This window comes from Poecile atricapillus, chromosome 22, assembly GCF_030490865.1.
Source record: "Poecile atricapillus isolate bPoeAtr1 chromosome 22, bPoeAtr1.hap1, whole genome shotgun sequence".
NCBI lineage: Eukaryota > Metazoa > Chordata > Aves > Passeriformes > Paridae > Poecile > Poecile atricapillus.
Window position 1 is genome coordinate 1,528,421 of NC_081270.1, and position 20,703 is coordinate 1,549,123.

General features: G+C 59.7%; 1 protein-coding gene across 4 annotated transcripts in view; it reads left to right on the top strand.

Annotated features, from left to right (window-relative positions):
* The first annotated feature begins 2,068 nt into the window (after window positions 1-2,068).
* The window catches only part of PLEKHN1 (pleckstrin homology domain containing N1), a 28,551-nt gene continuing 9,916 nt past the window's right edge, over window positions 2,069-20,703 (top strand). For 3 of the 4 annotated variants that reach the window (XR_009279359.1, XM_058855384.1, XM_058855385.1), the window contains exons 1-11: window positions 2,290-2,393; window positions 4,043-4,142; window positions 8,028-8,174; window positions 8,501-8,581; window positions 9,652-9,739; window positions 12,756-12,880; window positions 13,449-13,598; window positions 14,749-14,829; window positions 17,491-17,560; window positions 17,777-17,931; window positions 19,360-19,554. Coding sequence is in view for 3 of the 4 variants with exons in the window: in XM_058855384.1 (XP_058711367.1) it covers window positions 2,314-2,393; window positions 4,043-4,142; window positions 8,028-8,174; window positions 8,501-8,581; window positions 9,652-9,739; window positions 12,756-12,880; window positions 13,449-13,598; window positions 14,749-14,829; window positions 17,491-17,560; window positions 17,777-17,931; window positions 19,360-19,554 (1,272 nt within the window). In the remaining variant the exon portion in view is untranslated. Of the gene's footprint in view, window positions 2,166-2,289; window positions 2,394-4,042; window positions 4,143-8,027; window positions 8,175-8,500; window positions 8,582-9,651; window positions 9,740-12,755; window positions 12,881-13,448; window positions 13,599-14,748; window positions 14,830-17,490; window positions 17,561-17,776; window positions 17,932-19,359; window positions 19,555-20,703 lie in introns of those variants that run through there. The other variant, XM_058855386.1, reaches the window with a different exon arrangement.

A 20,703-nucleotide genomic window follows, 5' to 3' on the forward strand; every position in this document is an offset into this window, starting at 1 on the left:
CCCTCAGTGTCACCCTCCCCTGATCCCAGGACAAAGGTGCTGCTGGTGCTGGGCCCCTGTGGGAAAAGCCCCAGGCCCAGAGGCTCCAGAGCCAGGCTGATTTACACCTCTCGTGCCACCAAGCCCTGGTTTGGCCTCGCCAGGGCTCCCTGGCAGCTCTCCCTGCGTGGAGCAGAGCAGGAGCCCCGTGCTGCCCCTCCAGCTGCCACCCTCGGTCTGTCCCCGTGGCTGGGGACAGGGACAGCTGCTGCCATCCTGCTGCCCAGGGAGGGGAATGCTCCTGCAGGGGCTGGAGGAGCTGCCTGGCACCAGCCCTGGGGCCCGAGGGGGAGCTGGAATGCCTGGCCCGGCTGCAGCCCCTCGTGTTCCCTTTCCTGCTGCTCCTGCTTCTGCTTTGCCTCCTATAAATAACTGCTGGGCTCTGAAAGCCTTCCTGGAGCCCCGGCGCTGCTTCCCTCCAGCTCAGGCTCTGCTGGGAGCAGAACTGTGGCTCCAGGACAGCTCTGTGCCCTGTGCTGGTGGCAATCCTGTCCTCAGCCTCTGGTGTCCCCTGCCCTGTGACCAGGGGTGTCCCAGCGAGCAAACAGGACCTGTGACAGCAGCAGCAGCTGTGTCCCCGCTCTGAGCAGGGTTTTATTTCCAGCACACTGCAGGAACAGCACGTTTGTGGTCACGGCCTGAGCGCGTTAGCCACGGATCCAGGAGGAATGGAGCTTTTCCTGCGTGAAGCACAGCTGGGGCTGTTTGCTGCAGTGTCTGAGCCCGGCCAGGACCTGCTGGGCTGCTGCTTTCCCGTCACAGCCTCATTTCCCAGCTCACACCAGCGAGCCCTGCCGAGGAAATCACGGAATTTCTACCGGGGCCCCTCCGGAGGGGTGTCCTGGTGCTTCGCTGGGCCAGGAAGGGTTAATGGCTTTTGGACAGAAAGGGGAGGGGGATAAAGGAGCTGCTTTCAAAGGGCAGAGATGGGGAGAAATTTTATGGCACATCCAATTTCAGCTGCTCTCTCCTGGCGAGTGTGGCCTGACCGTGCCATCCCTTTGGGGGAATATTTTGTTACTGCGAGGGTAAAACTCAAATGGGAACAGTCCAACACACCCTGTGTGTGTCTGTCAACCCCAGCTTGACTCCAACAGGAAAATCTCCTCTCAGAGTCCCCCTAAAATAACCTGTAGATTTGTCACATCACATCCTTTTTGTTATTTGTTATTTATATTCACTAAATCGGATTTTTTTTTCAAATGTACCATCAATTTAGTTGGTTTGACAAGATCTGATTTCCACAGGCCCGTGTTGATTTGTATTAATTATGTTCTCCTCCTGTCATTCTCAAAGTTAATCCAACTCCCTCACAGCTGTTACATCATTTTCCCAGGAATTGCTGGCAACTGGCAACCCCATAATTACCGGGGTGGTATTTTACCCGTGGAAACACTGATATCCCTCTTAAATTATGCAATTTCTTTGCAAATCCGTGGTCCTGCAAGACTTTACTGCAACAGCAACCCAAGCCCTTTGTGTTCAGCTCTTTCAAACTTTCTGACCTGAATTCTCTCTATTTTTGGATCCAGAGCATTCAAGTTTTGTGTTTAGCAGCCACCCAAAAATGAAAAGGGTTTCTCCTTTCCTATGGCTGGGAATTCTTCCTAATTCCTGGGTTTGTTTTTTTTTCAGCACAGAAATATTGAGTCTCCATTTACCTTTTGTCACCAACTTCTCCTTTTTATTGTTTGTATTTCCACGCAGCGAGTCACTCGCAGCACAGTCAGAAATCTTTAGTTCGCTTCCTTTTAAAGCATTTCTCCTACAAATATTCTCTTTTTTTGCTGCTCGTGCCCATCTCCTTTTGCTCATTGCTTCCTCCATCCATTTCCCACCATTCCTAGATTTGGATTAGCGTTCCCAGTTCGATACTTTTTTTCCCGCTGCCCATTAATTTTTGTATTTTTAACCCGGCTGGGAGCGGCCTTTGGAACCCCGGAGATTTTTGTTAATGCTTAAACAACCACCACCGCCTTTATCTCTCTGCAGCCTTATCTGGGCCGGAGCTGCGGCCGAATTCCACTCGGGACAGCGCTCCGGGATGGGCTCCGCTGCGGCCGCAGCTCGGAGCCGCCGGAGCCTCGGGAATTGCGGCTGGCTCGGGGTGAATTCCCTGGGAACAGGTACCGGGCTCGCCCCTCCCAGCCCGCGGGGCGGGAGCGAGGGGCAGGATCGGGCTCTGCCCACACCCACTCGAGTCCCGGCGGGGCGAGAGGAGCGGCCGGGAGCGGTCCCGGAGCGATCCCGGAGCGGTCCCGGAGCGATCCCGGCATGGGGAACATCGCCTGTGTCCCGCAGGCTCCCGGCGGCTTCAGGAGCTCCTTCCGAAGGAAACCCTCGCTGAAGAAGGAGTGAGTACCCCCCGTCCGGCCATGGGATGCGGGAGCGGGGCTGGATCCCCTGCGGGATCTCTCCTGGCGGGGATTTCCTAATTCCCGGTGGTTTCGGGGGTGCTGCGCATTTCCAAACCCCGGGATCAGCCGGCCCCGAGTGCCTGGGATGGAATTCTCGGCCCTCGGGAGAAGCGCTAATGAGTTAATTTTTGTTTGGGTAATTAAGCTCCCCCCGGCGGGACGAGGTGCAGAACACCTGATATTCCCAGATTTCACTTGCGAGTGGTTTTATTCAGAGTCCTGGTGCTGCTGTGAGAAAACAACGCTCCCACTCCTCAGGTTTTGGGGAGAACGCCCCAAATCCCAGCGCTCTGCTGTAGGATTTGTGTTTGTAAACCCGAAGGAGGAGCAGCAGAAAATATCCGGGATTTGGGGATTTGGGTGCAGGGCTGGCCAGGGCAGGGCTCAGGGAGCGCGGCCGTGGGTGGCTGTCCCAAAACAGCTCCAGGGAATTCATCCCCCAGCTTTCCCACTGCCCCCAGCAACACAGCCAGAGCTGGGACAGAGCTCTGGAGGGAGCCGGGTGATTCCTCACGGACCTGCCAGCCCTGGCTGTGCTGGGTTTAGAGACAGGGCTGTGCCAAAAATCCCCAAAACTCTGCCAGGCTGGGGGGTTTCTGATTAAAAGGAGACCCTGAAGTGTCCCCTTGGTGTCCTGTGCTGCCAGAAATCAGCAGCAAACCTGTGGGAGCCTGAGGAGCTCCTGTGGGGTAAAAGAGGGGGGATCCCTCAGGGAATTCGGGGTAAAAGAGGGGGGATACCTAGAGGAATTTGGGGTAAAAGAGAGGGGATACCTAGAGGAATTTGGGGTAAAAGAGGGGGGATCCCTCAGGGAATTTGGGGTAAAAGAGGGGGGATCCCTCAGAGAATTTGGGGTAAAAGAGAGGGGATACCTAGAGGAATTTGGGGTAAAAGAGGGGGGATCCCTCAGGGAATTTGGGGTAAAAGAGGGGGGATCCCTCAGGGAATTTGGGGTAAAAGAGGGGGGATCCCTCAGGGAATTCGGGGTAAAAGAGGGGGGATCCCTCTGGGAATTTGGGCCCTGGGGGTCTCACATCAGGGCCCTGTGGTGGGACAGCCAAGCCCCAGAGCTCCTCCTGTCCCGCTGACCCCCTGCTCCCCACACTCATGGGGATTATCCTGGTTTTCTGCTGCACTCTGAGGATGTCCCAGCACTTCCCAGTGGCTGCCTGGTACTGGTGTGCACGTGGGGAGAAACTGGGAATGGGAGGAAAGGGACAGGGAGGCCACCAAGGCAGAAACGAACCCTCAGTGAATATCTGCCCGTGGATTTGTGAGGATCCCTCCCCATTCCAGGGGTTCTGCAGGAGCTGCCAGGGCCCTGCGCTGCTCTGGGGGCACAGATGAGCCAAGCTGCTCATTTGGCTGTAAAAAAGCAGAGAAACCCCAACAAGTGCAGCAAAATCCCCTTGCAGTTCTCCCAGGCTTTGTCAGCCCTCGGCCGGGCTGGGATGACTCGAAAGCCCGTGACAAATCGCTTGCTTGGTGTTCTGGCTTCCTTATTTCTGGGCAGGATTCACTGTGCCTCAGCCTGGATCTGTTTCCATGTGTGTTTTGGGGTTGTTTTTTTTTTTTTCCCTCTGTAGACAAAATGGCAAGAAAAAGCTGCCCAGCTTTTTTGGGATAGACGGAGGCCAGGAAAGAGACACGACCACGGACAAAATCCTGCAGTATATTCCAGCCAAGGCAAGTTCCAGCAGCTGCAGCCCCCTCCCCGCTGCCCCGGGGGTTTATTCCCACCCACCCCGAGCACAGCACTTGGGGGGACGCTGCTTTGGGGCTGGGGGTGGCAGCAGCTCCGTCCCAGGGAGATCCCAGCAAGGGATGAGCTCTCCCAGCCCTGAGGGGACCTGGCTCAGCCAGGGGTGGTGCTGGGAGCCCAGCAGGGGACAGGGGACAGGGGGACGGGGGCAGGGGGATGTGGGGACAGGGGGATGTGGGGACAGGGGGACAGGAGACGGGGACAGGGGGATGTGGGGACGGGGACAGGTGGATGTGGGGACAGGGGGACATGGGGACAGGGGGATGTGGGGACAGGGGGACAGGGGGACAAGGGACAGGGGACAGGGGGATGTGTGGATGTGGGGACAGGGGGATAGGGGGATGTGGTGACAGGGGGACAGGGGGACAAGGGACAGGAGACAGGGGGATGTGGGGACAGGGGACAGGGGGATGTGGGGACAGGGGACAGGGGGATGTGGGGACAGGGGACAGGGGGATGTGGGGACAGGGGGACAAGGGACAGGGGACAGGGGGATGTGTGGATGTGGGGACAGGGAGACAGGGAGATGTAGGGACAGGGGGATGTGGGGACATGAGGACAGGGGACACGGGGACAGGGGGACATCTCCCCCACACCTTTTGCTCTCGGTTCTTTTGTTTCTGTGCCGCCTGCGAGGGAAGGGAAAAGCCGAGCGAACTTTGGCAGGTGGGGTGATTCATTCCCACGCCGGAATGAGACGGAGCAGGAGCGGATTAGCGGAGCCTGGGAAGGGAATCAGGAAGGGCAGGGCTGCCCCAGGCACGGCCCAGCCTTGTGGCCGCATGGCCCCGTTCCCAGCGCTGCTCGGGGGAGCAGAGGGGAGCCAGGAACCCCCGGGGGTCCCGCTGGGTGGGCCAGCGGTGTGGGTGGAATTTTGGGAGCGTTTGGGCTGCGCTGGGTGTTCATCAATCCCGTGCGTGTGGGGAAGGGGAAACTGAGGCACGGCCTCAGTGCCAGGCAGAGGGAATTCCAGGAAAGGCTCCCCGTGGGAATCGGCTGGATCCAAAGGGATCAGGCAGCAAAAGCCAGGTCCCAGACGGATCCTGGCCGGTTCCGTGGGGAGCAGGATGAGCCGTCAGCGTTAGTGGATCCTGGGGAAGGGAGATGCTTGGCCTGGGAGCTGCCGGGATCTCTCCAGCACGGGAGGAAGGAGCGGGGAGCAGGATTTTGGCCTTCACCCTCACCTGGGGCAGAGGGGATGCAAACTCCCGGCTCGGCCCAGCTCCCTGTGCGGCCTGGAGGAGCCTCTGGAGGAGCCTGGGCTTTGTCCCTGTCCCCAGCCGCGGTTTTGGGAGCGGCAGCGGCGGCAGGGCCGGGGCAGAGCGCAGGGAGAAACCTCCCGGGAGCTGCTGGCATGGCCCAGCTCTGAGCACACGGGCAGGACAGAGACATCCGCACCCCCCAGCATTCCCAGGGCTCCTCTGGGGGAGGCTCCGTGCTTTTCCCATGGAACAGCAGCTCCGGGAGCCCCGGGGCAGCGCTGGGCTCCTCCTGCCGCTGATTCAGCGCTCGCTCAGGAACTCGTTCTACCTGAACGGCGAGAACGTGTCCGGACAGCCGCTCCCCGGCCGGGAGCTGCCCTTTCCAGGGATTGGCACCGCTGGGATAACGGGAACCGGGATGGGGCTGGAGGAGACTGCACAGCCCGGCCTGCGGAGAATTCCAGAGGGAGGGAAAACTCCGGCCCCTTTAGCTGGAGGGGCAGCAGATTTCAGGGATGTGATCCCGGTTTTCCATGGCCTTGGAGCTGCTCCTGTGCTCTGCCATTACATCCCTCTCCTCAGCCTCGCTGCCACCCCTCCCAAGCTCGTTTGGGGAGGGAAATATTCCATTTATTCCTTGCCACACCAGTGGCTGTGGAAGCTCTCCCATCCCTCTGGAAGCTCTTTCCCGGTGCTGCTGCTGCATTCCCAGATTCTGGGAGCCTTGTTCATTCCTGGGAATCGTCCCAGGCAGCAGCAGTGCCCCGGCAGCTGGAGCCTGGTGCTGTTCCTTATCTCTGTGCCCACGATTTTATCACCTCACCCTCTCCCCGCTCCCAGGTGCTGCTGGTGCTTTTATCCGAGCTGTGTTTTGTTACCGCTGCGCCCGTCACCAGCTGTTCTTTGCTCTGAATTTCTGGCACAAAAACCATTTTCCCTGCCCTGAGCTGCCCCAGTGAGACCTTTACTGGGCACCCAGGGTGCTCCCTAAGTTCTGTTCTGTAGTTGGGAATTTGGAGGGAGGATTTCAGCAGGAAAGGGTTAACTCGTGTCCTAAAAACAGCAACCCAAATTCAGCGAGGCCCTGGAAGGAGCCCTGTGCTCTGCAGGTGGAAGGGTCCTGACCGCTTTGGGCTCCTGTTTCCCAGTTCTCTGGCTCCATTTCCCGCTCCATTCCCGGTTCCCCAGCTCCATTCCCAGTTCCCCAGCTCCATTCCCAGTTCCCCAGCTCCATTCCCAGTTCCCCAGCTCCATTCCCAGTTCCCCAGCTCCATTCCTGCTCCATTCCCAGTTCCACAGCTCCATTTCCCGCTCCATTCCCAGTTCCCCAGCTCCATTCCTGCTCCATTCCCAGTTCCACAGCTCCATTCCCAGTTCCCCAGCTCCATTCCCTCTCCATTCCCAGTTCCACAGCTCCATTCCCAGTTCCCCAGCTCCATTCCCTCTCCATTCCCAGTTCCCCAGCTCCATTCCCAGTTCCCCAGCTCCATTCCCAGTTCCCCAGCTCCATTCCCAGTTCCCCAGCTCCATTCCCGCTCCATTCCCAGTTCCCCAGCTCCATTCTCGCTCCATTCCCAGTTCCCCAGCTCCATTCCCGCTCCATTCCCAGTTCCATTCCCACTCCATTCCCAGCTCCCTGCCATGTCTGGGGCGGGCTGACTGACCCCATGCCTGCGGGGTGAGTCACGGAGGGGCCCCGCAGGACGGAGCTGGGTGTCTGTGCCTCTTCCTCATCCTCATCCATCACGGGCACCCGCAGCTGTCCCTGGCACAGTGGGAATGGCACTGGGACGTGCCGGGGGTGTCACCAGCCCTGCTGAACCGCAGGGAGCCACCGCGAGCCTCCCCTCGCCCAGCCCCGCCTTGGGAATGAATTCCCAGGGTCTGGAAGTGCCCGGCAAAGCTCAGGTTCCAGGCTCCGCAGGCGGGATCGCTGGATCTTCCCTTCTCCCCAGCAATCCAAGTGCTCTTCCCAGGAAAAGCGCAGGAAACTTTATCCCCCGGCTGTGAGAAGTGAGGGTGGTGGGGCTGTGCTGCACAGAAGGAAGAATTCCCGCTGGGAAATGCGGGAAGCCCCCGGCCCGGCGTGCTGCCTCCTCTCCTCAGCCCTGGCTCTCCCGTGCTGCTCCCTGCCTTCCTGTGGCTTTTCCAGGCTTTTTGCAGGGACAAAAATCTGCCTTGCAGCCGCTTCTGTGGCTGTGAGGCTCTGCCCCAGAACTGTCCCGCACCTGGAACCCAGAGGAACCACGAGCAGGGACCCGAGATGGGAACCCAGCTGGAATCAGAGCACAGGAAAGCTTTCCCTCACCCCCGTGGAAGGCACTGGGCGCACTGGGATGGTTTTCTGTGGCGCTGGGACACCCTGAAAGTGAAATGTGCCTCTGCCCCCCTCTTTTCCAGCCCAGAACCCGCAGCTTTAGGGCAGGATCTGCTCCCAGCAGTAACTGAGCCCCAGCCCCACGTTGGCAAGGAGACCCAAAAACAAACAGCCCATCCTGGGCACCTGCCCAGGGCGCCTTTCCGAGGAATCCCTGCTGGGAAGATGTTCTGGGAATGTCTCTTCCACCAGCTCTCATCTGTGTTTCCCCTCTCGTATCCTCGGTACAGATTATTCAGAAGCAGGAAAACCAGAAGGAAAACTTGGACCAGAGGTTCCCCAGCCTGTTCAAGAAGGGCCGAAGGAAAACGATTGTCAGGAATTTGGGCAAAATGATTTATTACTCCAAGGTCAAGTTTAAGTTCCAGCACTGCCAGGTAAAGCTGAGACGCCTCTTTGGGGGTGTTTCTCTGCCCAGGGATGGTGTGACCCTGCAGGGCTGGGAAGGGAGGGGTGGTTCTGGGAAATGGGACTCGTGGAGAATTCCCTGGGCACTGCCACACGGTGCCCACCTGCATTGTCCCTGTGGGCACCTGGGAAGTGCTTCCAGGAGCACAGATGTGGCCCTTGGAGAAGCTTTCCCGTGCAGGGATCAGCCTGGGATGCGGAGGGAGGCTGGGAGGTGTCCTGAGATGACCCCAAAGGTGTCCTGAGATGACCCCAAAGGTGTCCTGAGATAACCCCAAATGTGTCCCTTCTGCAGGAGGTCAACCACTGCTTCCTGGAGCTGTTCCAGTCCTACCTGTACTTCCAGTCCACGGGTCCCAATGGCCTCACCTACCAGGTGGGCATCACCTGGGCGTGCTGGGCTCTGGGCACTGCGGCCACGCTGGGGGCACCGGGCAGACAAACTCCAGGGGATGTCCCCAAGTCCCTTCCCGGGGCTGCTGAACTCCAAAAGGGGGTTTTGTTCCAAAGCCCAGCTCAGGGGCAGCTGGGCCCTGGTGTGGCCCTGTGGGACAGGCAGTGGCCGTGCTCAGGTGCCCTGGAGCCACCTTTGTGCTGAGCCCTTGGCAACCCCAAAATTCCCCTGGTCCTGGGGCCAAGGGGGAGTTCTCCAGCTGCAGGATGGGCTTTTCCAGCATTCATTATTCTGTGGGAAAGGGTGGGAAGAGAAACCTGAGCCTCAGGGAGCTCTGCTGGCAAACCACTCATGAATCTTTTAAGCCGGTGGTGCTGGGGAGTTACAAATAATGAATGAGCTGTTCTGCACCTCAGCCAAAGAGCCACAGCTGCAAAACAACAGCCCCTGAATGTTCTCTTCCTCCACACCAGTGAGGAACTAAAACAGAGCATGTTTGGGAGATGATTGTAGAATTAGCTCCTCTTAGAAATGATTAATTAGCCTTTAGGGGACTTGAGGTTGATGTAAAACATCAGTAAAACCTCTCCAGTCACCCCCAAGGCAGCCTTCAACTGAAAATTCCCATGTCAGGAGACAAACAACATCCCAAACTCTCCTGACTCCTTTAGAAGCAGCTCCTGAGTTTATTAATTGTGGAGGAATTAACAAGGAATTAATGTGCCCCAAAGGCATTAAAGCCATTAGCATCTTCTGTGGAGGTTGTTTAGGGAGCCCAGAAGAGGGAGGACAAAGTTGTCCCCTGTTCCTGGCCTTTGCCAGAGTGGGAATCTGAACATCCAGAGTCTGGGAACTGGACAGCTCAATCTTCCTTTAGGGCCAATCCCATTTTCTGGCTTTCTCCTGTTGAGCCACCATTATTTTACCGAGGTTTCTCTTAAAATGGAAAGAAAAAGCCCAAAACCCAGTGGAATATAAAGCCATTCCTCAGCGTGGCAGAGGGTTGGAGCTGCGGGATGGAGCCCAAAATGACCCCTGCTCTCCTTCCCCAGGGGCTGCTGCCTCTGAAGGAGCTGGAGGTGCAGGAGCTGGGGGCTGGGCAGAGCCCCGGGCAGCAGGAGCACGCTTTCCACATCTCAGGTGGGTGTGAGAGCCTTGGCAGCAGGACTGGCATGGGGCTGCCCCTGAGGCTGCAGGGGATAACTCTGCCTTTCTTCTGGAAATGACATTTTCCCTGCTCCAGGATGCCCAGGGCTGGGGAGGGATGGGCCCGGGGCCATGTGGGGACACGTGGGGACAGTTCCCACCTCTGCCGGGTCACTGGGAGCAGGGAATGGAGGAGAATTCCTTCTCCCACCTCTGCCGGGTCACTGGGAGCAGGGAATGGAGGAGAATTCCTTCTCCCGCCTCTGCCGGGTCACTGGGAGCAGGGAATGGAGGAGAATTCCTTCTCCCACCTCTGCCGGGTCATTTGGAGCAGGGAATGGAGGAGAATTCCTTCTCCCACCTCTGCTGGGTCATTTGGAGCAGGGAATGGAGGAGAATTCCTTCTCCCACCTCTGCCAGGTCACTGGGAGCAGGGAATGGAGAATTCCTTCTCCCACCTCTGCTGGGTCATTTGGAGCAGGGAATGGAGGAGAATTCCTTCTCCCACTTCTGCTGGGTCACTGGGAGCAGGGAATGGAGGAGAATTCCTTCTCCCATCTCTGCTGGGTCATTGAGAGCAGGGAATGGAGGAGAATTCCTTCTCCCATCTCTGCTGGGTCATTGAGAGCAGGGAATGGAGAATTCCTTCTCCCACCTCTGCCGGGTCACTGGGAGCAGGGAATGGAGGAGAATTCCTTCTCCCACCTCTGCTGGGTCATTGAGAGCAGGGAATGGAGGAGAATTCCTTCTCCCACCTCTGCCAGGTCACTGGGAGCAGGGAATGGAGGAGAATTCCTTCTCCCACCTCTGCTGGGTCACTGGGAGCAGGGAATGGAGGAGAATTCCTTCATCCACCTCTGCCAGGTCACTGGGAGCAGGGAATGGAGGAGAATTCCTTCTCCCACCTCTGCTGGGTCACTGGGAGCAGGGAATGGAGGAGAATTCCTTCTCCCACCTGTCCTGAGGGCAGGGAGTGACCCTGAGGACCCTGCTCAGGTTCCTGGGATGGGCAGCAGTGCCCAGGGATGAGCTGCCTCTCTCCCTGTGGCACCGCTCTGGAGCAAACCAGGGATATTGGGGAGTGCTGGGACATGCTGGAACATTTTATTTCCCTGCTCAGAAGGGAAGGAATCGAGGCACAGTGGGGCCAGGAGCCCTTCCCGTGTCCCCACACAGGGTCAGGGTGGAAAAGCCTCATCCCATGACTCTGAGGCACCCCAGAGCTTGTGAAATGCTGTGGGAACAGCAGTTCCCCATTGCTGCACGGTCAGGGCTGGCTCAGCTCCCTGGAAACTCCTGCAGGATCCTGGAAATGCGGGGAAGGAAGGATGCAGAGCCCTCCTGGCACAGGGACAGGGGCTGGCTGTCACCTGCAGCCCCCCAGGCGAGGGTGCTGAGGGATTTGGGGAGCACCTGGGCACCCTTTGGTGGCTCCCCTCGGAGGGGTTTGGGTGGGAACAAGCTGCTCCTGGCCTGGAAGGGGCTCTCCTGCCTGCAGCGCTCCTCTGGGAGCACTCCCAAGGAAAGAGGAAGGAGCCCGAGGGCCGGCTGGGGCACTGGGACGTGTCCCTGGGGCCCGGGGTGATGGCAGGGGCTGAATTCACAGCTCAGACTTCCCGCAGCAGCTCCTGCCCCAGCCCCAGGCGTGTCCCGGGAGTTTCTTTCCTCATTTTCTCTTCCTTCTGGGCCCTGTTTAGATGTGGCAATGGGTGATGCCCTCGGGGTGAGGGTCATGCCCTGTGATTCCTGCTGCCTTCCATTTGCATTTGTAATTCTTGTGAGGAGCTGGATGGCCAGGGGATGCCCAGAGAGCAGCACCAGCTCTCCTGGCTGCTCCAGCATCCCTGAATCCTCCTTGTGAGGGCAGGGAAACCGAGGGAAGAGGAAACGGGAGAACCCCAGAGCCAAGGACACGTGGATGCCCAGAAAATCCTCGACACCAAATTGCTGTCCTGGGTTTGGAGTCGCTCAGGGAGTCTCTGCCCCAGCTCAGCTTTGTTTACCGAGCGTTTCCTGCAGGACAGACGCGCTTCAAAGGCTCAGTGAAAGGCTGTTTATAAATAATGCAGGAATTAGGGCACTAAAGATACCGCAGGAGGGCAAAGTCCCGCGTTTATCCGGCCTTATCTGGGCACTTGCAAGTCCCACAGAGGCAGATCCTCCTGGGCCTGCAGCAAGCAGGGTTTAACACGGGCTGAGTGGTAAATCATTAATGCCAACATGCACTCTGCAGCCTGCCAGGAGTGGTTATTGCAGAGGGTGTGGGAGGCTGTGCTCCTGCCCTGGGATGAGTGAGAGCTGGAAACGCTAAAATCAACAAGCTGCAGGGCTGTCCCTCCCTCCCGGGGGATGTCTGGAGTCATCCTCAGCTTGGCTGGCACAGGTGATGTTCAGTGAGGCAATAAAACAAACAAACAGTGTCAGGAAGCTGCTGGTGCTCTCCCTGTGGAGAGCCAAGGTGAGACTGGGAGATAAGGCAGGGATTTCTGAGGGAGCAGCGCCTTGGGACGGTCCCTGCCCACAGAGAGGCTGCCCACAAACTGCTGGGGGGCTGAAATCCGGCTGGGGACATCAGGCTTGGCTTTTGGGCCGTCCTTGGGATTTGTTCTTAGCCCAGTTTGGGGTTAAAGAGCGTCTGGTGGTCAGGGCTTGGTGCACCTGAGAAGGGGCTGGAGCAGCCTCGGAAGGCTGATGTGACAAGAGGGTGGCAGGGAGGGCTGGCAGTGGTGGCAGCAGGACAGGGCTTGAGGGTGGCAGGGAGGGCTGGCAGTGGTGGCAGCAGGACAGGGGTGTCCCCAGCAGCCCTTGGTGAGGTGGGCAGAGCGTGGAGGCTCTGCCATGGCTTGAGGGTGGCAGGAAGGGCTGGAGGGGGGTGGCAGGGAGGGCTGGCAGTGGTGGCAGCAGGACAGGGGTGTCCCCTCGCCCCGTGGAGGGCCGTGCAGTGCCAGCTGTGCCGGCTGGATGCTGCAATCCCTGCCCAGCTCCACTCACTGCCTGCCTCCCACCCCAGGGCCTCTGCTGAACCCCCTGGTCGTGTTCTGCCCCTCGGAGGCTGAGCTGAAGCAGTGGCTCTACCACCTGGAGAAGCAGATCCAGCTCTGTGGAGGGGGCCTGGCCTTGCCCCTGCTGTCCCAGGTGGGTGTCCCACGGCCGTGTCCCACTGCCAGCTCCCAGCTGGGATGGATTCCCTTGGGGGAGCTTTCCTGGGGAAAAAGGGGGCAAAAAGAGCTTGCAAGGGGGGTCTGAGAGTGCTGGCAGGGGAGGGGTGTGCTGGAAGGAAGAGCTGCCACCCATGGGTGCCACCAGCAGCAGCACAACCTCCGTGGGTCGGAGCTCAGCTCTGGCTCAGAGAAGTTCTCACGCTTTTGGGTGCTTGTGCAACCAGCCAGAGCTTGCAAAACATCAGGAGGAGGAGGAGGAGGAGGCTGAAGGCTGGAAAACAGGCCCAGATTGAGGAGATTGTCTCTCCCAGGCTCTGAGGGTGTTCTAATTCCCTCCCCACAGCAGAAATATCCCCCTTGGAAAGGCATTTCCAGGCGATACTGGCTGTGGGGAGTGATTATCCATTCCCAGCTGGAAAACTGCCCCCTGCCCAGATTTATTTATTCTTTCCTGCTCCTGCCACACCAAAGAAGTGTCCCCAGGTGGGCCAGGCCCTGCTGCAGGCAGGGGAGTGCCCGTGCTCAGGCTGTGCTGTCCCCAGAGCGGCTGGACACCGAGCACCGGTGACAAGGAGGAGCTGCGCTGGTCCGTGCAGAACCTGCCCGTGCAGGAATGGAGAGGAACCCAGCGGGAATCCCTGGGAGAAATCCTCTGTGTCTCCAAGGTGAAGCTCCAGCACCTGCCCTTCCAGGTAGGACACGGCTCCGGGGAGGGATGGAGGAATGGAGGGATGGATGATGGATGGATGATGGATGATGGATGGATGGATGGATGATGGATGGATGGATGATGGATGCTGGATGGATGCTGGATGGATGATGGATGGATGATGGATGGATGATGGATGGATGATGGATGGATGGATGATGGATGGATGATGGATAGATGATGGATGATGGATGGATGATGGATGGATGATGGATGGATGATGGATGGATGATGGATGGATGGATGGATGGATGGATGATGGATGGATGATGGATGATGGATGGATGATGGATGGATGATGGATGATGGATGGATGGATGATGGATGGATGATGGATGGATGGATGATGGATGGATGATGGATAGATGATGGATGGATGATGGATGGATGATGGATGATGGATGGATGGATGATGGATGGATGGATGATGGATGGATGATGGATGGATGGATGATGGATGATGGATGGATGATGGATGGATGATGGATGGATGATGGATGATGGATGGATGGATGATGGATGGATGATGGATGGATGGATGATGGATGATGGATGGATGATGGATGGATGATGGATGGATGATGGATGGATGATGGATGATGGATGGATGATGGATGGATGATGGATGGATGATGGATGGATGGATGATGGATGGATGATGGATGATGGATGGATGGATGGATGGATCCATGGATGGAGGGATGGGTCCATGGATGGAATCACTGGTGCAGCCTCCCTGCTGCCACCAATCCAGCAGCTCCAAGGGGTGTTTTACCCACATGGAAAGGGAAAAAGATCTCCTGCTGCTCCTGTGGGCTGGCAGTGGAGCACAGGGACAGCACAAGGACAGCGCTGGCAGCTGGAGCTGGCGGGGATCTCCTGGTGCAGAGAAACAGCCTGGCTCTCCCCAGATCCCTCTCCCAGCACTGGGAAGCAGCTCAGATGTTCCCAAACCCTTCTCCCAGCTCAGGGAAGCAGCTCAGATGTTCCCAGAGCCCTCTCCCAGCTCAGGGAAGCAGCTCAGATGTTCCCAGAGCCCTTGCCCCAGGCCACTGTCAGAAGGACAAAGCCAAGGGCTCTCCAGCTCTGAGCTGTTCCCAGAGGTCCAACCCTTTCCCTCTCTGCTTCCCAAGGAGCAGCATGACCGGCTCCTGGTGCTCTACCCCTCCACGCTGGTGATCGTGTCCGAGGAGCCCGATGGCCTCTGTTTCAAGGTGAGTTCCTCTCGGAGCATCCTGCCGCTGTCTCGCCTCCACCTGCGCTCCCCGTGCTCCTGCTGCTCCCTCCCGTGCCAGCTGGCAGGGAGCAGGCGCAGGGATGGTGCAAGATCCCTTCCCATGAGAAACACCTGCCCTCCTCCAGCAGCCCAGGGGGAAGGAGCCGCCTGCCAAGGAGTCTCTGGGAGGAGGAGGAGGAGGAGGAGGAGGAGGAGGAGGAGGGAGGCTGTGCTGGCAGGGAGCCCAGCCCTCCTGCTCCAGACAGGAGCTGGCACGGCCCCAGAGTGCCCCTGAGGGGGCTCTGCCTGCCAGGCTCGGTGCCACGGGACCACTTTGGAGCTGGGAGCAGCCTGGCAGCGCAGCTGATGCTGTGGGGAAGGGCACAGGCAGCGAGGGGAGGGCAGGAGAGGGGAGGGGAGGCTGCTGCTGCTGCAGCGCTGGCAGCGTTCTCCCTCTGCGGGAGCAGAAGGACAGCAGGGACAGGGAGCATCCCAAGGGATGCCAGAGCAGCTTCTGTGCTGTGTCTGCCTGGGGGAGCACTGCTGGAGCCTCAGCACGGGCAGGCGGTGGCACCGAGCGCTCAGAATGGCCCTGAAGGGGAGCAGTGACAGCCCCGGTGGCACTTGGGGACACAGCTCAGCGGGAGCACGGCTGTGCTGGTGCGTGGCTGGGCTCGGTGACGCTCGAGGGCCTCTCCACCCTTCCCTTCTGTGCTCCTGGGATCTGGAGCATCATCTGATGGCTCCTTGAGAGCCCTGCGCCCTCTGCTCCCGCTGCGCTGGAACAAATGTGCCAGAAGGAGCAGTGACCTGGCTGTGACCCCGGAGCTGCTGCATCCCTGAGTCACCGAGCCGGGAGCCAGGGCCAAACAGCCCTGCAGGGCTGGAGGGCTGTGAAATCCACCGTGAACCCAGCGGGGCCCTGCTCCGCGTCCTGCAGAGCTCCCATTGTTCTCCCTGCCAGGAGCATCTCCCGGGAGGCTCCTGCCCGTGGGCAGGGCCGTGACCAGGCGGAGCTGTCCCCATCCCAGAGCAGCTCTGGAAGGCGTTTTCCAGCAGCTGGGACACGCCTCGGGCACAGCCCGGTTTCGGGAATGTGTACTGGGAATGGGGCACCACGCAAGGGGGCCTGGGCCCGGCTCTCCCATGAGCTCATCTCTTTTGAAACCCTAAACCTGCCCCGTGCCGTGCTCCCTTCCCAGGCCGTGTTCCATTCCCACGGTGCCGCTCTCCCGGGGCTGATTCAGCAGCCTGGGACAGGGAACCTGCTTTTCCAGCGGCGTGTCCGGGCACGGCAGCTCCTGCGGCGCTTCCCTTCCCGCAGCTGCGGGAACAGCCCGGCCCTTGTGCGCTGCAGCCCCGCAGGAGCCGCCCCTGCCTGCGCCGCAGGGAAATGGGGCTCGTCCCGATCCTCCGGTGGGAAAAGACCCCGGGCGAGGTGGAGAGCAGCGAGGGGGAGCGGCTGGAGTTAGCTGTGGGATGTTCGGTGAAGGTTCCCCAGGTGGGACTTTGATCCAGAGGGTGTCTCAGGGATTGCTGGGAAGGGGAGGATGGAGCGCCGGCCTTACACAGTTTTTCTGGGGGCAGGAATCTGCTGGGAAGTGCAGGAGGGTGCAGGAATCCCGCTGAGAAATGCAAGAATCCCGGTGGGATGTGCAGGAGGATGCAGGAATCCCGCTGGGATGTGCAGGATGATGCAGGAATCCCGCTGGGAAGTGCAGGAATCCCGCTGGGATGTGCAGGAGGGTGCAGGAATCCCGCTGGGAAGTGCAGGAATCCCGCTGGGATGTGCAGGATGATGCAGGAATCCCGCTGGGATGTGCAGGATGATGCAGGAATCCCGCTGGGAAGTGCGGGAATCCCGCTGGGAAGTGCGGGATGTAGGAATCCCGCTGGGAAGTGCGGGATGTAGGAATCCCGCTGGGAAGTGCGGGATGCAGGAATCCCGCTGGGATGTGCAGGAGGATGCAGGAATCCCGCTGGGATGTGCAGGATGATGCAGGAATCCCGCTGGGATGTGCAGGATGATGCAGGAATCCCACTGGGATGTGCAGGAGGATGCAGGAATCCCACTGGGATGTGCGGGATGATGCAGGAATCCCGCTGGGATGTGCAGGAGGATGCAGGAATCCCGGTGGGATGTGCGGGATGATGCAGGAATCCCGCTGGGATGTGCAGGATGATGCAGGAATCCCGCTGGGATGTGCAGGATGATGCAGGAATCCCGCTGGGATGTGCGGGATGATGCAGGAATCCCGCTGGGATGTGCGGGATGCAGGAATCCCGCTGGGATGTGCAGGAGGATGCAGGAATCCCGCTGGGATGTGCGGGATGCAGGAATCCCGCTGGGATGTGCAGGAGGATGCAGGAATCCCGCTGGGATGTGCAGGAGGATGCAGGAATCCCGCTGGGATGTGCAGGATGATGCAGGAATCCCGCTGGGATGTGCAGGAGGATGCAGGAATCCCGCTGGGATGTGCGGGATGCAGGAATCCCGCTGGGATGTGCAGGAGGATGCAGGAATCCCGCTGGGATTGCTCCCGTGGGAGCGGAGTTTGGCTGCCCGGGTGCCCGCAGGGGCTGCCCCAGAGCTGTGCCCCATGGCACGGACGGGAGCTCTGCTGGCTCCATGATCCCAATCCTGCCCCTCTTTCCACAGGGAGAGCTCCCACTCAACGCCATCCAGGTGCTGTTCGAGGAGAACGACAAAAGCTCCTTTTTGATCGAAGGTGGGTGCCTGGCACGGGCACGGAGGGCCTGGCACAGCCTCGGCCGTGCTGCCCCGCTTGGGAATTTGGGATCCTCCGTGTCCTGCCTGGCAGGAGAGCCTGGGGGGCGGGGAATTCCCTACACCAACACCTCCACATCCCATGGAACGTGGGGCGGGGTGGAGCAGCAGGATTCCCGAGGGTTCCCGAGGGATCCAGCCCGGGATGTTTTTCCAGGCCGACTGATCAACTCCATCCGGGTGACCTGTCGCAGCTACCAGGACTACCAGGAGTGGCTCTACTGCCTGAAAACCGCGCAGTTCCGAAACGCAGACTCCTCCCTCTCGGGCTCCGAGAGCTTCTCGGGGCCAAAGCCGCCGCTCCCCGGGCAGGTGAGGGATGCCGGAGCACCCCGTGTCCCGTGTGTGACACCCTGGTGGCACTCAGCTCGGAGCTGTCAGCAGGCTGCTGATCCCTGGAGATGATTGAAAGCGCTGCAGGACTTTAGAGAGGCAGAAATGACATTGAATTCCCTGGAAAGCAGAGGCTGGGCACGGCCTGGGGCAGGTTTGGCTGGTGAGGCGCTGGCACAAGGACAGCGGTGGCTTCTGCACTCAGTGATCCCTGTAGGTCCCTTCCAAGCTGGAATATTCTGTGATTCCTGCAAGGAACGGGTGACCCCTGTGCCAGCTGGGACGGGGCTGGTGCCTGGCACCCCTTTCCTGCTGGGCACCACCTCATTCCCCTCACTCACCCCAAAACCAGCACATCCCACACCCCAGCACGGCCACTGCCTCATTCCCCTCACTCACCCCAAAACCAGCACACCCCACACCCCAGCACGGCCACCGGGCCACTGCTGGCCCTGGGGACATGGCCCAGACAGCGGGGACACGAGGATGTCCCCAGGGATTCCTCACAGATGTCCCCACAGATGTCCCCACAGATGTCCCCACGGATGTCCCCACGGATGTCCCCACGGATGTCCCCACGGATGTCCCCGGGATGTCCCTGGGATGTCCCCACAGATGTCTTCAGGGATGTCCCATGGATGTCCCATGGATGTCCCCATGGATGTCCCCAGGATGTCCCCACAGATGTCCCCAGGGATGTCCCAGGGATGTCCTCACAGATGTCCCCAGGGATGTCCCATGGATGTCCCCAGGATGTCCCCAGGATGTCCCCAGGATGTCCCCAGGGATGTCCCCACAGATGTCCCCAGGGATGTCCTTGTGGATGTCCCCATGGATGTCCCCAGGGATGTCCCCATGCATGTCCCCAGGGATGTCCCCAGGGATGTCCTTGTGGATGTCCCCATGGATGTTCCCAGGGATGTTCCCACGGATGTCCCCACAGATGTCTTCAGGGATGTCCCATGGATGTCCCCAGGGATATCCCATGGATGTCCCCAGGGATGTCCCCAGGGATGTCCCAGGGATGTCCTCACAGATGTCCCCAGGGATGTCCCATGGATGTCCCCAGGATGTCCCCAGGGATGTCCCTGTGGATGTCCCCAGGGATGTCCCCAGGGATGTCCCCAGGATGTCCCCACAGATGTCCCCAGGGATGTCCCCAGGGATGTCCCATGGATGTCCCCAGGGATGTCCCCATGGATGTCCCCAGGGATGTCCCCAGGGATGTCCCATGGATGTCCCCACGGATGCCCCAAGGATGTCCCCACAGATGTCTTCAGGGATGTCCCATGGATGTCCCCAGGGATGTCCCAGGGATGTCCTCAAGGATGTCCCCAGGGATGTCCCCAGGATGTCCCCAGGGATGTCCCCACAGATGTCCCCACTGATGTCCTTGTCCCCACACAGTTCCCCAGCAGTGGCAGAGGGTCCCTCAGCTCGGAAGGCCGGACGAACTCGTGGGCGTCGGGAGGGAGGGTGACCACGCTGCCGCAGCTGTCCCAGGCCAGCGGCTCCCTGCCCGACGGCCACTCCTTCCTGCTGGCCACCGAGGGCCGGCTGCTGGAGGAGCCGCTGGCCCCTGGCTACTCCCAGCCCCTCCATGTGAGTGAACCCCAAAACCTGTGGGGATCCCCCTGGGACGGGGCTGGACGCTGCTGCTCTTGGTGTTTGCTGTGGGCTTGGGGAAAATCCCTGCCTGGAGCCTGGAGGCTCAGCTTGGTCAGGGAAAGACTGCTGAGGGATCCCAGTGCCATCCCAGTGCCATCCCAGTGTCATCCCAGTGCCATCCCAGTGCCATCCCAGTGCCATCCCAGTGCCATCCCATCCCATCCCATCCCATCCCAGTGCCATCCCAGTGTCATCCCAGTGTCATCCCAGTGCCATCCCAGTGCCATCCCATCATCCCATCCCAGTGCCATCCCATCCCATCCCAGTGCCATCCCAGTGCCATCCCAGTCCCATTCCAGTCCCATCCTATCCCAGTGCCATCCCAGTGCCATCCTAGTCCCATCCCAGTCCCCCCATCCCAGTGCTATCCCAGTGCCATCCTAGTGCCATCCCATCCCAGTGCCATCCCATCCCATCCCAGTGCCATCCCAGTGCCATCCCAGTCCCCCCATCCCAGTGCCATCCCAGTCCCATTCCAGTGCCATCCCAGTGCCATCCCAGTGCCATCCCAGTGCCATCCCAGTGCCATCCTAGTGCCATCCCAGTGCCATCCCAGTGCCATCCCAGTGCCATCCCATCCCATCATCCCATCCCATCCCAGTCCCATCCCAGTGCCATCCCAGTGCCATCCCAGTGCCATCCCAGTGCCATCCCAGTTCCATCCCAGTTCCATCCCAGTGCCATCCCAGTGCCATCCCATCCCATCCCAGTGCCATCCCATCCCATCCCAGTGCCATCCCAGTCCCATCCCTGTGCCATCCCATCCCATCCCAGTGCCATCCCAGTCCCATTCCAGTGCCATCCCAGTGCCATCCCAGTGCCATCCCAGTGCCATCCCTGTGCCATCCCATTCCCATTCCAGTCCCATTCCAGTCCCATCCCAGTCCCATCCCAGTGCCATCCCAGTGCCATCCCAGTCCCATCCCAGTCCCATCCCATTCCCATCCCAGTCGCATCCCAGTTGCATCCCAGTCCCAGTCCCATTCCAGTCCCATCCCATTCCCATCCCAGTCCCATCCCAGTCCCAACCCAGTCCCATCCCAGTCCCATCCCAGTCCCATTCCAGTCCCATCCCAGTCCCAT